The following is a 16,821-nucleotide window of genomic DNA, read 5'->3' on the forward strand; positions in this document are numbered from 1 at the left end:
CAGATCCAGAGCCCCCCACTTGCCCCTAGGCCCTCCAGTGGTCCTGGCTTCATTTGGAGGGACTGTGAGTTCCTCTGTGACCCGCAACCATTGTATGGCCCAACTGAACAAACCCGACCCCAGGGAGCAGCTGTTTTGAAAAAATACTTGCTTGTGCTGGCCAGATAGTGGAAAAATCCTTAAAATTTTGAGCCAGAAAGACCCTTAGAGAGCTTCTAAGCCCAGTCCTTTCATGGTACAGATGAGGAAGCTGAGTCCCAGGGAGCGGAAGGGACTTGGCCAAGGTCACACAGCAAATTACTAGTAATGGCGCTAATACCAGAATACGTGGGATCTGAGTGGTCAGGTGCTTTCCTCCCAGACTTTTCCAGGTGGGAAGTATAGGAAACCTGGGGGGCAGTGAGAAGCGAGTAGTGGGGTTCCATTTGAGGGAGGAACATTCATGAGTTGAGTCATCCATTCAACAGAGACTTACTGGGAAGACCCTGGAGGTCAGGCCACAGACTACAGCAGGTCCACAGGGGTGTGAACTCCCCCCACCCCCAGTCCCCGTCCAGACCAGGACTGGCCCCCGGCCCCCTCCTCCTCACCTCCTCGCAGACACAGCAGTGCTCTGCCCTTTCTACACAGGCACCTCCAGCCACTGTCTTCTCTCTCCTGGAGCTGGAGCAGCTGAGTCATAACTCAGCCCCCAGACGGGGACATGGGGACGGGAGCAAGGCACAGGGAGTTGCTCCTGCTTGTCGGCCTCGAAAGGCCAGCCTGCAGCATCGGGGCCCCTGCCAGCCCCCTCCACTTCCTCCATATCATGGACCCTAGGATGGGTTCGGTTACCCAGGCCCTGCAGGCCCAAGGGCTGGCAGCTGCCTGTACATGGCCCAGCTGGACCACGGGCCTCAGGCTTGGTGAGCCAGGCTGCCTGGGGGTGAGGGCCGCCAGTGACAGATGTGCTCAGAGACATTGCCCATGGGTGCCCGGAGCTCTCTCAGAGGAGGGACAGCTGGGTTCTGTGTAACCCTCACAACAGCCTTAGGAGGAGCTGCTGTTCAAGAGCCAGCCCGAGGGCACAGTCAGTAAAGGGTGGCCAGGCTCCACAGCACAGCACAGGGCCTGGTAATTCTGCTAATGAGAGCGGTTAGATCAGCGAGGGCCAGCGAGGGATTTGGGGACGCCGATAACACCTCCTCCCCCAACACCACGAACCACCATCGTGGAACCCAGCTCAGTGCTGGGTGGCGGAGGTGGGGCCCTCAGGGGCCTCTCCAGTTGGTTCCCGCAGCCGGCGTCGGGCCAGTGGCAGGACCCCACACCTCCATGGGGGCGTTTCCCGGCCGGCTGTGGTGCCGTCCTGCATGCGCGCCGCCCCCCCCCACTCGGCCGCATCCCAGCTGGTTGCCATGGCGACCGCGCTCCGCCTGGCATCCGGGAGGAACAGTTACCAAGGAATGCGGGGCACGGCTGGCGCCTGACACTCGGGAGGTGGGTGGAGGCCGGAACAGCAGGGGAGGGGTGGAGGGATCCAGAAGGTCGGGAGGTGAGGGGGCGAGCCTTCCTGGGCCCAAAAATAGGGTGGGTGGGAGACCCCTACATTAGGTGTTGCCTCCCCTGACCTCCTTTCCTGCTCGTGAGGTTGCTCAGGCTGGAGAGATCGGCCTCATCCTCTTGGTATCTGTGTTCACCGAACCCCCTCCAGAAACCCCCACAGAGCTCCTTTCACGTCCATTCTCTTTTCGATCCTCCCAAAAGTCTTGTGGAAATAGGATTTATCATCCTCATTTTACAGATGAGGAAACCGAGGCCGAGAGAGGCAAAATGACTTCCCCAACTAGCAAGTCACAGAACCAGGTTTCTAACCCGAGTCTGTCTGACTGGATAGGAAACTGCGTTCTTCCTGAGGCCAGGAGCAGCCATCCGTCACCTGCGCCTAACATGTACCAGGCAGGCATCTAGCCTCTGAGAGTGTGGCAGTGACCAAAGCAGGCACACAGCATCCCAGGCTACCATCAAGCCCTGCTCTGTTTGCAGGCTCTCCTGCTCCTGTCCTTTGAGCTCCGTCCTCACAGCCACCTTCTAGGTCAAGGTCAGCCCTTTGTCATATCAAACTTCAGTTACTCCAGGATGCTGCAGCCTCTCTCCAAGCCCTGCCTCTGGAGTCTTCCACTGCCGGTGACCCCAGTGCTGCCCTGCCACTAATAGCTGTGTGACCTTCAGAAAGCCACTTAACCTTTCTTTGCCTCTGTCGCTTATCTGTTCCGTGAAACCCAGTCCTTCGGTCTGGGTCTGGCTCTTTCTCCAGACTTGGGGAGATAGGGCAAGCCTGTGCTTGCCCCCCTCCGCCCCCCCCCGCTCTGCAGCAGGGGCCCAGCCCCACCTGGGACCCTGAAGCTGCCCCGGGGCAAAGCATCTGAGCCTACTCTGGCTCAGACCAGCGGACAGATGACTTCTGTCCTAATTCATTCTGCTCTTCCCAGAGTGGTTTTATTTCCTCTCACATTGCTTTTCACAGCTCTGTGTCAGCAACAAAACAGCTCAGCTGCCTGGAGAGCAAGCACGCAGCAGTCAGATAAATTGATTTACTCGCTGCCATCGTGCTGAGGGCTGGGGGCCAGTGGGAGTTCTGGGCGGCAAATGGCCCTTCACCCGCCATGATCCAAGGGTCTGGGAACATTCTTGTTGCCGTGGAGCCGCGGCAGGGAGGCGAGCAGAAGCCACGTTGGCAAGTCAGGGGAGAAGCACTCAGAGCCCTTGGGTGAATGACTACAGACAGGGTTGGCCCCTGGGAGCTGAAGCCCCAGACCAGAAACCACCTTCACAACCACGGCACTAACAACAACAGTGAGACCGCGGCTGCCATTTATGGAGCAGTTACCACGTGCCAGGCATCATGCCATGCGTTGTACGAGCCTTAGTTTACAGAATCCTCATCACCTCCCTAAGGGATAGGTATCTTGTACCCATTTTACAGATGTGGAAACGGAGGCTCAGAGAGATGATGTCACTGACCCAAGGTCCCACAACAAGGGAGAGGCGGGGGTGGGTTTGAGGCTGGTTCTACCTAGGTCAAACCCCCAACCTGTGACAGAGAATCCGAGGTGCCAACCCGCCCTGCAGGAGGGCAGAGGTGGTGGGAGCTGGGCCCTTCCCTCAGGTTCCCCGGGGAGCCCTGACCCGTGCCTCTTGCCCGCAGCTGAAGGAGCACTCGGAGAAGGGGGTGTACGTGAAGGGGCTTTCCATGCACACGGTGCACAGTGTGGCCCAGTGCGAGCGCGTCATGGAGACGGGCTGGAAGAACCGCTCGGTTGGCTACACCCTGATGAACAAGGACTCTTCCCGCTCCCACTCCATCTTCACCATCAGCATCGAGATCTACGCGGTGGGTACGTGGGGCCGGGCGGGGGCGGAGGGGGCCGGACCACCAAGCCGGGTGCCTGCTCCTAGTAGCCCAGACCCTTCACCACTCGGAGCCTCGAGGGCCCCAACTGGGAAGAGATGCTGGGGTTGCCTGGAGGAAACACAAGAGGACTGTCCCTGTGCCAGGACCCACGTTTCCAGGATAAACAGCATCATCAACAACAACAATAATAATACTAGTAGCTACCATTGAGCACTTTCTACGTGCCATGCAATGTATTTGCATTAGCTCATTTGCTCCTTCCAACAGCCCCATGAGGTGGATACTCATATCATCCCTATTTTACAGATGAGTGAGGAAATCGCGGTCACACAACTAGAAGGTCTTCGAGCTGGGCCTCTATCCCAGGGGTCTGCCCCCAGAGTGTGTGCCACCCAGAACTTTAGGATTCTCCTCTTTCTTTTTTTTTTTTTTTTTTTGCGGTACGCGGGCCTCTCACTGTTGTGGCCTCTCCCGTTGCGGAGCACAGGCTCCGGACGCTCAGGCTCAGCGGCCATGGCTCACGGGCCCAGCCGCTCTGCGGCACGTGGGATCTTCCCGGACCGGGGCACGAACCCGTGTCCCCTGCATCGGCAGGCAGACTCCCAACCACTGTGCCACCAGGGAAGCCCTCTCCTCTTTCTTTAGCATTCTCTACTCCAAAGCCATCTCACTCTTTCTTTATTTCTGGAAGAGTTACTGAGAAAGAGAAGAAGAAGGAAAGGAACTCGTTTATTTCAGGCCACCTATAGACGCTGTGCTGAGTCCTTTACACACCTCATTCTGTTTAAAGCCCACAACAGTCCTAAATGCAGGCATTATAATTCCCATTAACAGATGAGGAAACGGAGGCTCTGAGAGGTCAAGTGACCTGCTTGTTCAAGGTCTTACTTAAGTGCTTCAAGGTACCGCTTAACTGTTAAGTGCTAGAGCTGGGATTTGAACCCAGGTTTCTCTGACATCTGGGTTTTTCCCACTAACACTGCAGCTGCCTCCAAGTTTGTGGTTCATCACAAACAGAACTCCGGAGAGCAGTGGAGCAGGAAGCAGCCTCAGCCCAACTAGGAACATAATTGTGGAGAGATCCCAGCCCAAGGTCAAGGCCTGGGTTGACGGAACCCCCAGCAGCACACTGCCCACCTGTGTGGTGACCTGGCTCCAGGCCAACCCCCTGGTGCTGGCTGGGTCAGAGTCTCCCCCAGGGGTGATGATATGGGGAGGGCGGGTGGTGTGATCACATCCTCATATGATGCTGTAGGTGGGGGCAGGGACTAGGGCCTGAGAGGACAGATCAGGAGGGAGGAGGAGAGAGTGGCCCTGTGGGGTGCCTCTTGGTCTCTGCAGATGGGTTTGAAGGATGAGGCAGGCTGCCTGCAAACAGGCTTTTTAAAAATTTTAAAGATATTTTTTATTTCCATTATAAAATAAGTTCAATGAAGATTTAGGAGTTAGAGAAAGGTAGGGGAAATTACTCATAAACACAACCGTTAACATTTAAGCATATGTTATTTTGATCCTTTTTTTCCCTGTGCAAATTTTAAACACACTTAAAATCTTCTGCTCTATATAAAGTTTCTTCCCCATGCCATCCCTAAGAATGTTCCCACATCGTTCCTGCCATGTCTTCCTGACCATGGGAGGTGGCTGAAGGACCGCGTATCAGTCAGCACCCTCCTCTACCCGGCCCTCTACAAGCTCTTTTTTTTTTTTTTTTTTTCTACAAGCTCTTAATGCTGTTTCCGGTTTCTCAGTGTTGTAAATAATGCCATGATGAACATCTTTGTGTACAAAGCCTTTTCTGCTTTTATTTATTTATTGTTAAAAATGTATTTATTTATTTATTTTTGGCTGCGTTGGGTCTTCCTTGCTGCACACGGGCTTTCTCTAGTTGCGGCGAGCGGGGTCTACTCTTGGTTGTGGTGCGCAGGCTTCTCATTGCGGTGGCTTCTCTTGCTGCGGAGCACAGGCTCTAGGCGCGGGCTTCAGTAGTTGTGGCTTGCAAGCTCTAGAGCACAGGCTCAGTAGTTGTGGCGCACGGTCTTAGTTGCTCCGTGGCATGTGGGATCTTCCTGGACCAGGGATCGAACCTGTGTCCCCTGCATTGGCAGGCGGATTCTTAACCACTCTGCCACCAGGGAAGTCCCCTTTTCTGCTTTTAGAGTCATCTCCTCAGATTAGATTCCCTGGAGCAGGCCTCCTGGGGCAAGGGTACAAACCTGCTTAAGGCTCCTGGTACATTCCGCAAAGAGCTTTCCAAAAGGGCATTTCCAAGTCCCTCCTTCCTGCTGCTCCTTAAGAAAAAAATAGCCCAAAGAATCAAGCCCCTTGCATGTCCAAGCTTCCACTGGATGCCAGCCAGACCTTTTTACTTTAGGTAGCTGTGCTCATGGGCAAAACCAGGCCAATTCTGGTTTCAACCAGCAGGAAACTAAGGAGGAAGCCCCTGCTCCTCCCCTCTATTTCATTTGGAACCGTTTACCATGTCCTCTGGTGACAGTAAGAATTATTAATAGTATCAAGAGCCGCAGGCTGTCACTTGAGGAGTACTTGCTGTGTGCCAGGCATGACCCCGAGCCCCTCACGCCAGTGCTCTCTGTGTAATCCTCACAACAGCCCTCAGGGTGGGTCTTAGATTCCCACGTTACTAAGAGAAAGCCGAGGCTCAGAGTTGATATCCCTGAGTTCCACAGCTGCCGAGGGATAGAATCAAGACCGGATCCCTCAGGTCTCTGCCTTCAAAACCTGTGCTCCAGGCCCCTGCTCCCAGCCAGTGCCCGGCTCCCGTCACCCCCAGAACACGGGTCTGCCCTGCCAGCACAGCTGCGGCCGCTGCAGAACTGGGCTCGTTCTCAGGGCAAACGAACCCCTGCTGTGTGCTGGGCCCTGTGTGGACTCGGTACAGGTGTGCTGTCCGTTCACTCCTTCCAACAACCAACGCTGGTGGGGAGCTATCGTTAGACTCATTTTGTTGATGTGAGAACTGGGGGTCAGAGAGGTGCGTGGCTTTGCCAAGGTCATACAGCAAGTAGGAGGCAAGAGTTGGATGGGAACTGGGTCCAAGGCTCTCCAAAGCCGATGTTTTTTGCATTGAGGGATTCAGCTCCCTGGTGACCCAATCATATCCCCTCACTGCCTCCCACTGCCCCCACCCCGCCCCGCCCCGCAGTTGCCTCACAAGGAATCTGTAAGAGCTGTCTCGATAGCCCTAAGAAATCCTGCAGCACTCAGAGAGCAGCCTGTGCCTCCCAGCCCCCGCTCCCTGGAGTCAGTTGGCCCTGGCTTCTGCTCTTGGAAGCTATGTGACCTTAGGCATGTTAAATGCCCTTTCTGAGCTTCACTTTTCTCATCTGTAACGGCACAATCCTAGCACCCCCTCCATGGGGCTCCTGTGCAGCTGAAATGAGACCCTCGGTGGGTGGGGAGCACCCAGGGTCTCCTTACCGTGGGGCTCACCCCAGGGCCCTCACCCCTCTGCCTGTTCTGTCTGCAGATGAGCGGGGCAAGGACCACCTCCGGGCAGGCAAGCTGAACCTGGTGGACCTGGCAGGCAGCGAGCGGCAGTCCAAGACGGGTGCCACGGGGGAGCGGCTCAAGGAGGCCACCAAGATCAACCTGTCGCTGTCGGCGCTGGGCAACGTCATCTCGGCCCTGGTGGACGGGCGCTGCAAACACATCCCCTACCGGGACTCGAAACTGACGCGGCTGCTGCAGGACTCGCTGGGCGGCAACACCAAGACACTGATGGTGGCCTGCCTGTCGCCCGCTGACAACAACTACGATGAGACCCTCACCACGCTGCGCTACGCCAACCGAGCCAAGAACATCAGGAACAAGCCTCGCATCAACGAGGACCCCAAGGATGCCCTCCTGCGCGAGTACCAGGAGGAGATCAAGAAGCTCAGGGCGATTCTGGCTCAGCAGATGAGCCCCAGCACCCTGTCAGGTGGGCGCAGGGGGAGGGAGTGGAAGGGAGGGCCCGGGACGAGAAAGGCCCTCTCCCTTTGTCTTCCGGGGCATGGAAGCAATGGCCCACCTCCTCGCAACTTCACGTGAGCATAGAGTTTTGAACAGCCGGGGAGAGCCCTGGTTGGTGACGGCCCAGATGGTTTCTGCTCGCCGATGACCCAGCATGAGGCCCGTCCCACCAGCTGGAGGCTCTGCCCCCCCCCCCCCCGTTCCTTGCCTCGAGGCTGCACATCCGTCCTCCCCCCTGTCTGCCTGCTGTCTCCATGGCAGCGTGGAGATGCTGTGCTGCTTAGCAACTAGGTGACCCACCCTCCCCCGACGTCACCCGCCCACTCCCAGTTAGGTACCTTGTGATGACTGCTTTCACACCCAGGTGTTTGGCTGTCATCTGGCAGGTAGAAACCTATACCTGGAGCATGGGCCTGCAGGGTCCTTGCAACCAAGGGACTCCAGAGTTTTCTTTGTCTGAGAATCCCTTGGGAGAAGGGAGCACTAAAGAGACTGAGTCCATCTGTCCGTTCATCCACCTCCCCACCCACCTTCCTCTCTATCCATCCATTCTACACACCCATTGATCTACTCATCCACCCAGGCATCCATCCATCCACGCAGGCATCCATGCATCTACCCATCCATCCACCTACCCACGAATCCATCCATCTACCCATCTATCCACCCATCCATTCAACCCACCTGTCCTCCCACCCACTCCATTGTTTATCCATCCACCCACCCATCCATCCTACCGTCCACATGTCCACCTACTCATTCACTCCGTCCTGTCATCCATCCTTTTATCTATCTTTCCTCTCACCCCTCCCCCATCCATTCATACCTGCTCTGTGTGTGGACCTGTGCTGGGCATGGGGACACAGAGATGAGTCAGTTCCAGGCTCTGCCTCGTGGGTATACCTGGTTTCCTGGGGGAGAAAGACACTCCAGCAGAGCATTGTGTGCATCTGGCGCAGAGATCTGTACAGGGCACTGCAGGGCAGAAGGGAGTGTGTGGCCAAGGCTATCTGGGGGTAGGGTGTGGTCAGTCAGGGAAGGCTTCACAGAGGAGAAGGGGTGATTGAACAGAGTCTTGGGGGATGAGAAGTCTCCTGTTAGACAGGATGAGACTGGTCAGTCTGTGCAGAGATGCACAAAGCTCTAAGGTCTGTTTGGGGACCCACAGGTAGTTCTGCCGACTGCCTGGCGGCTCGGGTGGTGGGAGATGGCTATGTAGGGGCTGGCCGGGCCTGGAGTGCAGAGGCCCTTGAACACCACTGTGAGGGGTTCCGCTTGGGCAATCTGCCTTCCTCCTCTTTCCCTCCTGCCCCACCCCTGACCCTGCTTAGCCCCCCCGATCAGTGAGGGGAAACTAGATGGAGGAATGGCGAGGGGTACCAGGAGGGAGTTGGGGCTGCTCTGCCAGTGGCTCCCCTGACCCAGCAGCTGACAGGCCTGCAGACTTCCCATGGTTATCACGACAGCCTTGCGGGGTAAGGGCTCTTAGCATCCCCTCTTCCTGGATCTGGAGCATGGAGCCCAGCAAGCTGAAATGACGGAGGCAGGGCAGGCAGAGAGCTGAGATCAGGGCAGTAATCACCGGTTCACGTCCTGGCTCCTCGGGGAAGCAACTTAGCCCCCCTGAGCCTCAACGTTCTCATCTGTAAAGTGGAGGTAATGACAGCACCTGCCTTGTTATTGCTGTGGGGTGGTTGAGAGGATTGCACGAGATGATTCACGTGTGGGCTTAGCACGGAGCCTGGCACGTAAGGCTCAACAGACGGTACCGGATGCTTTAACGTTATAGTTGGGTCTTGAAACCAGGTGTGTCTGACTCAAAGCTCCAGGTGTTTCCACCACAGGCACTTACTGTTAGCGTTGCCCTCTCAGCCCTGGTTCTCCCTCTGGTCATTGGCATATTTCTCTCTCCCCACTTTCAGCAGAACTGGAAACATTGGTCTGTTTTCACTGGCCCTCCGTGCTCTGCTCTCCTGCCCCTAGTCCAGGCTGGCCCTGTGCCCCCATCCCACTGAAGCTGCCCTTGTCATGGATGCCCTCCTGGTTGTTAAATCCAGTGATGGGTCCTCAGGAGGCCTCAGCTGTCCTCTTAGCACCAGCTGGCTCAGATGGCCCCTTCCCTTCTCCTTGAAACCCTTGCTTCCTGGACGCCCTTTGTCCTACTTCTCCTGCCTCTGCGGCCACTCCTTCTCAGCTCCCTTGTGTGAGTCTCTCCATCCCTAACCTCCTGATGTCAGGCTGTCCCAGGGCCGGTCCTCTAGCCTTTTCTCTCTCTACACTCCTAAGGTGGGCTCATCTGTTCTCATGTCTTTATTTTTTTATTATTATTAATTTTTATAAATTTATTTTATTTATTTTTGGCTGCATTGGGTCTTCGTTGCAGTGCGCGGGCTTCTTATTGTGGTGGCTTCTCTTGTTGTGGGCTCTAGGCACGCCTAGGTGCTCTAGGCGCGTGGGCTTCAGTAGCTGTGGCAGGCGGGCTCAGTAGTTGTGGTTCGCGGGCTCTAGAGCACAGGCTCAGTAGTTGTGGCATATGGGCTTAGTTGCTCCACGGCATGCGGGATCTTCCTGGACCAGGGCTCGAACCCGTGTCCCCTGCATTGGCAGGCGGATTCTTAACCACTGCACCACCAGGGAAGCCCTGTTCTCACATCTTTAAACACCACCTCCGTGCTCATGATTCTCACAGCCTGGCTGTGTGATGCGTGTCCAGGTCTTAATTTATAAAGGTGACTGAGTGGTGACACAGGTCAATGTCATTGAAAGAAAGGGTAATGTTACTCATTTACCCTGGAAATGAGAGGCACGCCATGCAGGGCCACAGGGGGAAGCACCAGTGTGGGTCAGGAGGCAGAGAGGAGCGAGGGACAGCCCCCGGGCCAGGGCCTTTATCCGGGTTTTGGTGGAAAGACACAGCCGTGCAGGAAGAACAGCTCAGGACTGGCTAGCTTGAGTAAGCCTGACAGGATTGGGGCATAAGGGCTGTCCCTGCTTGTCTGGTCCTGGCCCCGGTTGACTTTGGGCAGGGGAAATACTGGCTGTGTGGGAGAGTTAGATAGAGGTGGGTGTGGATTCAGAATTGGTTGGTTTGCACATGAAAGGGTTGCTCCTCGGGACAAGCTGTTTACTCCCTCTAGGAATTGGCTGGCCCTAGGAGGGGCAGTCTCTTCCTGGCCATCAAGTCCCCCAGGATGTCAAAAACATCAGGAAATAAAACCCAAACCTGATTGATAAACCATGTCATCTGATTTCCAGACTTGGCCATCTGGCCAGCTATCTAATTGTCATTCCAAACTTAACATATTGGACACTGAACTCTCGACCTTTCCCAGACCTGCTTGTCCTGCAGCTGTCCCCAGCCAGTGACACCTCTCTTCTTCCAGGTGTTCAAGCCAGAAACCTTGGGGTCATGCTGGGCTTCTCACTTTTGCTCAAACCTCAATCCAATCCAGCAGTAGATCCTGTTGTCTCTACCTTTAAAGCAGGTCCAGAATCTGTGCCATTGTCCCCCCAGTACATTCTCCACACAGCAACCAGGGAGCTCCTGTTCAAATACAAGTCCTTTCGCTGCCCTGCCCAAACCCTCCAATGGCCTGGTTTAACCCAGAGTTGAAGCTAAAGCCCTCGCCACGGCTTGCGAGTTTCCCTCTCTGACCTGCTCTGCTCTTTGCTTGTACTCTCCCTCGCTCACTCTGATCCAGCCTCAGTGGCCTCCCGGCTGTTCCTGGAACAGTCACAGCCCCTGCCTGCCACAGGACCTTTGCACTCACCATTCCTTTCTGTCTGTCCTCAGGATCTCTGCCTGCCCCGCTCCCTCACTTCCTTCAAATAACTGCTTTCCTCCCACCTTGTCTAAGAGGTCTTTCCTGTCCACACTATTAAAATTGCAGCCCTTCCCCCGATCCTTATTTCTCAGCACCCTCCCTGCTTTCCTTCTCTTAGAAAATATCACCTTGTTAACATGTTATGCATTTTGCTTACCTTTCTCCCCCAGTTGAAAACAATGTGTGTGTGGAGTCTTGTCTGTTTTGTTTAGTGCCAAACCCCCAGGCCCTGGAACATGTAGGTGCTCAAGAAATACTTGTTGGATGAGTATATGAGCATCTTACACAGAGACATGCTTGAAATAAGTTCAGTACTTTGAGGTCTTTTTTGAATGAGCACGCAGTTGCCTTTTTACGGATTTTTGCTTAGTTCCTGCAAACCATGTGCACCTTAGTCTTAGCCCCTCATTTCTGCTTTTCTCCCAGCCCTGCTGAACAATCAGGTTCCCCCAAACCCCGTCCAGACTGAAGAGAAGCTGTTGCCCCCATCTGTGATCCAGCACGACACGGAGGCTGAGAAGCAGCTGATCCGGGAGGTGAGACCCTGGGCAGGTGGAGAAGGGGCAGGCAGGTGGGGCCCAGCAGGAGACCGTCTCCAGAACGATACCATTTCCCCGCCACCATCACGTTGGGGTTGGTACTCCAATCTCCCTCTGGAGCTCAGAAAGCTGAGGCTCAGAGAGGTGCCATGACCTGCCCAAGGTCACACAGCCAAGGAGAGTCTAAGCCGGGATTTGAACTCGGTTTCCTGACTCCAGAGTACAGTCCGTCCCCCGTCGGTGCCTCTGTGCACAGAACAGAGAGGGCTGTGGGCGTCTGCAGGGGTGCCATCTCTCGTCTGTACTGCATGAAGGGCTGGCTGTGGATTGATGGCAATGGAGAGGGCATCCCTGGCAGTAGGGATGGCCAGTGCCTCGGCGAAGAGGTCAGGGCAGAAGGGCTCTGGGCTGAGAGCAGGCAGCCTGGGTGGGCCGTGGGGACCCCTGGGCACCCACTTGACTTTACCGGTAGATAAGTGGGGCGTTAGCCTCCCAGCAAAAGCTGTCACCTCGGGGCACCTGGGTCCTCCCACAACTGTGGCTTCCAGCACACTGGGACCCAGCGGGGTAGGTAGCACCCTGATTTACAGATGCGGAGCTGACCCCGGGGGCACTTACACAGCCAGACACGCAGCGCCTCCTACCCCTGGCTTAGGCTCCATCCCAACTCCAGGCTCTTTTGATTTCCGGAGGTTCCTGCCATTAGAGGGCTGCATTCTGAGACCTGAGCATGTGGTGGGGTTTGACATTCGATGATCCCTTTAAGTAGGGCACTGACTTCCTCCTGGTGAAAAACCTAATGCCAGGGAAGAACAGCTCTGCGGAGACTGGGGCCTGGATGTGTCTGCACCTGGGCCTCTGCCACTCAACTATGACCTCAGATGGGAGCAGCCCTGGGCAGGCTGCGGGGGGCCTGAGGCCCAGCCTCTGGGAGGCAGACGGGGTAAGGCCTGGGGGAATCTCAGTCCTGTGGGCTGGAGGGCTGGGAAGAATCGACCAAAGAGCCCCCAAGTGCTGCCCATGACAGGTGGAGGCTTTTACTATTTGGGGAGAGGCTCAACTGTAGCTCCTGGATGGCCCCATCCGGGCCCCGTCAAGGTTCTGGGAACTCAGCCGCTCATTCTGCCTTTTCCTCTGCTGCTCTGGGAGCTCCTGGGGCAGCGGCAGGCTAGCTCTGGAGCCCTGGGCCTGGCTCCCCGGGGCGGGGTGGGGAGGTCCCGGGAGGTGGGGGCCTTTGGGGATGGCTGAGCACAAGCCCACAGGATGAGAGAGGTTGCGCTTCAGGGTGTGTTTTGGAATCTCATAGGGACAGGTGGAAGTTGGTCACTAAGCAGTACGGGGAAGGGGGGCGTGGGGCGAGGGGGGCGTGGGGCGGGGGGGGCGGGCTGGCCTGGGGCTGGGATGGAAGCCTCCTCCCTGAGGAAGCCGGGTTGGGTGGGCGGGCATCCTGGCTGTATGATATGCAGGGCGCTGTCGCCCCCTAGTGGTCATAAGGGAGAAGAACGCTGTTCTGGGCCGGCTGCTGGAGTAGCCAGTGATTGGAGGGTCCTTCTGCTCTGGGGATGGGGGTCACCTGCCTCCTCCTCAAGGGCAGCCTAGTGGACGCTGTGTCAGACCACTGTCCCCTGGCGCTGCCACCACCAAGTCTATTTTATGGCCTTGGAGTTTCTTCTGTGAGCCACACTCAGAGGAAGAGTTGAGGGGGTCTGTCCTCCCTCCCGTTTGTTCTTCCACTTAAGACTCTCTGTGTGCCTAAACTGTGCTTTCCTTCCCATTCCTGAGCCAGTCAGGATGCTGAGGATGAGGGAGGTGGCCCCTGTGTGTAACAGAGAGGGTGCCGGGCCAGGAGTCGGCTCAGCCACGGGCTGCAGCTTTGACTCCGTGGGCTTCCGTCTCTAGCTGCACCAGGGGATTTGGGCTAGAAGATTCCTAGGGCTCATCCAGCTTTTACATTCTGTGAGTCCAGTTCTTACAGGCTCTGTGCCCGGGCAGGTTGTTTAAGCTCTCCAAGGCTGTTTCCTCATCTCTAGAGTGGGTATAAGGCGGCTTTCCTGCTGCTGGAAGAGGCTGGGCTGTGTAACAGCTGCCAGCCAGGGCTCGGAGGTCTGGGTTTGCGCTCTAGCCCCCCTACCCCATTCAGTCATCAACAAGCATTTTCTGAGCACCTACTAGGCGCTGGGCGCTGGAGCCAGAGGCGCAGGTGGGCCCAAGGCGGAGTTTTATTGTTTTTAATATTGAAAGTAGCATGGGAATTCGCTGGTGGTCCAGTGGTTAGGATTCCGCTGCCAGGGCCTGGGTTGGATCCCTGGTTGGGGAACTAAGATCCCGCAAGGTACATGGTGTGGCAAAAAAAAAAGGAAGTAGTAGAGCATGTTTTGTGGATTGTAGGGAACGATCTAGTACCGAGGGAGAAATCCGAGGTATAGGAGGGAGGGGGACTGAAAGAGCAGAGTCCTCCTACGGGGGGTTCGGCTTTGGATGGTTTGTCCTCCGTCACAAGAGGACACAGAGCTTTCGGGCAGAGGGAGGGTGAGGGAGTTCACCTCTGCCCTCTTCAGGGCTCTCTGTGGAGGACCAGACAGGAAATGGGGGGAGCGGAGGGTTTCGGAGAGAGGGAAGGTGGAAGGACTAGGAAAGGGTGGGACACCACTTAGAGGTCCTTCTGATATTCGGGGTCACACATTTACAGGTGAGAAAGGAAGCCGGTGCTGCCGTGTGTGCGGGCCCACGTGTGCATCTCCAGCCAGGTCTTGCGGGGGTGTAGGTGCCACTGGGCCTAGGCCTGGGTTTAACTGGGGTCAGGGCTGTGCTGGAGGGAGTAGGGGCGGATGCTGAAGTGAGGGAGTCAGGGGTGCTTGCTGAGGGATGGATGTAGTGCTGGGCGCTGGGATCCCAGCTGGATGAGGAGGAAGGCGAGGGTGGGCGCAGGGGCAGGAGAAAGCAGGCGGGGCCTGGGCTGCAGGTCTCCGTGAGGCCATCAGAGAGCTGCGTGGTTCTGGGCAAGTCTGGACCCTCCCTGGGTCTCAGTAACATTACAGGTATTGCCCTGAGGCTCAATGCATCTCAACTGTGCTGCATAAACCGTTACATTAAAAAAAATATTTATTTATTTGGCTGCGCCGGGTCTTAGCTGCGGCACGCAGGATCTTCGTTGCCATGTGCGGGATCTTTAGTTGCAGCACGTGGGCTCTTTAGTTGCGGCATGAGGGATCTAGTTCCCTAACCAGGGATCGAACCCAGGCCCCCTGCATTGGGAGTGCAGAGTCTTAACCACGGGACTAGCAGGGAAGTCCCAGAAAACATTAAATTCTAATGGTGGTCTGTCTCCTCTTCCACCCCGAGAGCCCAGGTCTTGCCGTCTGTGCTGTTGCCATCTGTGCTGTTGTAGGAGTCTGTGCTGGTTCTGTACTTCCTGGGGGATCTGGAGGGGTGGGCGTGTGCAGGGGCTCTCCCATCTTTAACCCTGTCCCACCCCTCTGGCTTACTGCCGCTGCAGGCCCCTCTGTCAGGAGCAGCTCCAGAAGACAGCGGGTCACAGACGAACATTAGTTCATAAAGGCCCGGCCCTCCCTGTGGGGGACGCATATTAGACACCTGAACAGCCTGCCTAGCAGTTCTGCTTCATGCACTTGCTGATTCAGCGGCGATTCCCCGAGTCCCTCCTCTCTGCTAGGCACCGAAGCTGCAAGATGGGAGGATGCGTGTTCTCTGGTGGGGAAGCTGGACGGTTAATCTATAGTCAAATAAATGCAGATGGAACTTATGATCCAGGCTAAGAAGAAATAAGCGAAGTGACAGAGAGCGGTGGTGGTGATCTTCTGAGAGGGTAACCAGGGAAGGCCTCTCTGAGAGGTTGTTCCCAAGCCGAGGCCTGAAGGGACGAGCTTACCAGGGAGTGAGGGCAAAGGCCCTGAGGCTGGGGGGGAGTGGGCGTGTCTAGGAGTGGAAAGCACCTGGCGTGCCCAAGAGTGGCAAAGATGGAGTGGGCTGTCCAGATCACTGGGGACTGGAGGTCAAGTTGAGGAGGTTAGATTTTTATCCTCCAACATGGGAAGCCATTGAAACATGATCTATGGATGCGTAGCTGCCACGTGGAGAAAGGTTTGGAGCAAGAGAGGAGGTGGGGAACCAGGTCAGACGAGAGCTGGTGGTAATGACAAAGATGGAGAGAGAAGCAGACGCATAAAAGTACATTTTGTCTTTGATGGCTTGAGGACTATTTGGTTAAAACATATTTGTTGATGCAGAAAGGTGTTCATGATCTATTGCTTTGTGGAAAAAATAGATTACAGACAGGTACGCATACTATTAGCCCATTAAAAATGTATAGAGAAAAGTGCAGAAGGGTCTTCACCAGCCAGGAATCATCCTAGTGCTGAGGAGGTAATTTCAATTTTGTTCTTTTGGCTTATTTGTATTTTCTGGATTGTTTGAATGACAAGAGAGGATTACTGAAAGCTGCGTTTTGAAGTGGTGGTAAATGCTGCCCCTCTTGTTATTCCCCCGCCTCTGCCAGGAGTACGAAGAGCGCCTGGCCCGGCTGAGGGCCGACTATGAGGCAGAGCAGGAGTCCAGGGCCCGTCTGGAGGAGGACATCACTGCCATGCGCAACTCGTACGATGTGAAGCTGTCCACACTGGAGGAGAACCTGCGCAAGGAGACAGGTGGGCCCCCGCCCCCCAAAGCTGTCGGGAGGGAGGCCAGCCTGCTCTCCTCCTCACCCCTCTGACTGACATTATAGAGCACTTTCCATGCACCAGGCTCAGTTCTATTTAGTCCTCACAACAGCCCAGCAAGGCAGGCACCACAGTCACCCTCACTTTGTAGATGAGGAAACTGAGGCCCAGAGAGGGTAAGTAACTTGTCCATGGTCACACAGCTGGTAAAGTGGAGCCAGGACTTGAACCCAGCAGTCTGATTCCAGAGCCAGTATTCTTACCCACAGCACTGCCTCGTGATGCCTTGGCCACAGGCTGGATCGCCGCCCAAGGTTGACTTAGAGCTGTAACATATCACCCATGTTTTATGGATAAGTCCTTTCCCCCAGTTTCTACATTTTCTACAGTCTCTTTTCACCTTTGAGACCATTTGT

The 16,821-nt window shown here is 55.8% G+C and overlaps 1 protein-coding gene across 1 annotated transcript in view; it reads left to right on the plus strand.

Moving 5' to 3' along the window:
• KIF17 (kinesin family member 17) overlaps positions 1-16,821 on the plus strand; it is a 48,810-nt gene that overhangs the window by 9,567 nt on the left and 22,422 nt on the right. The window contains exons 4-7 of the mRNA XM_089899690.1: positions 3,188-3,377; positions 6,882-7,334; positions 11,617-11,726; positions 16,246-16,393. Of these exons, the coding sequence (XP_089755816.1) occupies positions 3,188-3,377; positions 6,882-7,334; positions 11,617-11,726; positions 16,246-16,393 (901 nt within the window). The remainder of the gene's footprint in view (positions 1-3,187; positions 3,378-6,881; positions 7,335-11,616; positions 11,727-16,245; positions 16,394-16,821) is intronic.

The sequence above is a fragment of the Delphinapterus leucas genome, chromosome 1 (assembly GCF_059928025.1).
Source record: "Delphinapterus leucas isolate spDelLeu-1000000601 "Yukka" chromosome 1, BTC_Dleu_Yukka2, whole genome shotgun sequence".
Lineage (NCBI taxonomy): Eukaryota > Metazoa > Chordata > Mammalia > Artiodactyla > Monodontidae > Delphinapterus > Delphinapterus leucas.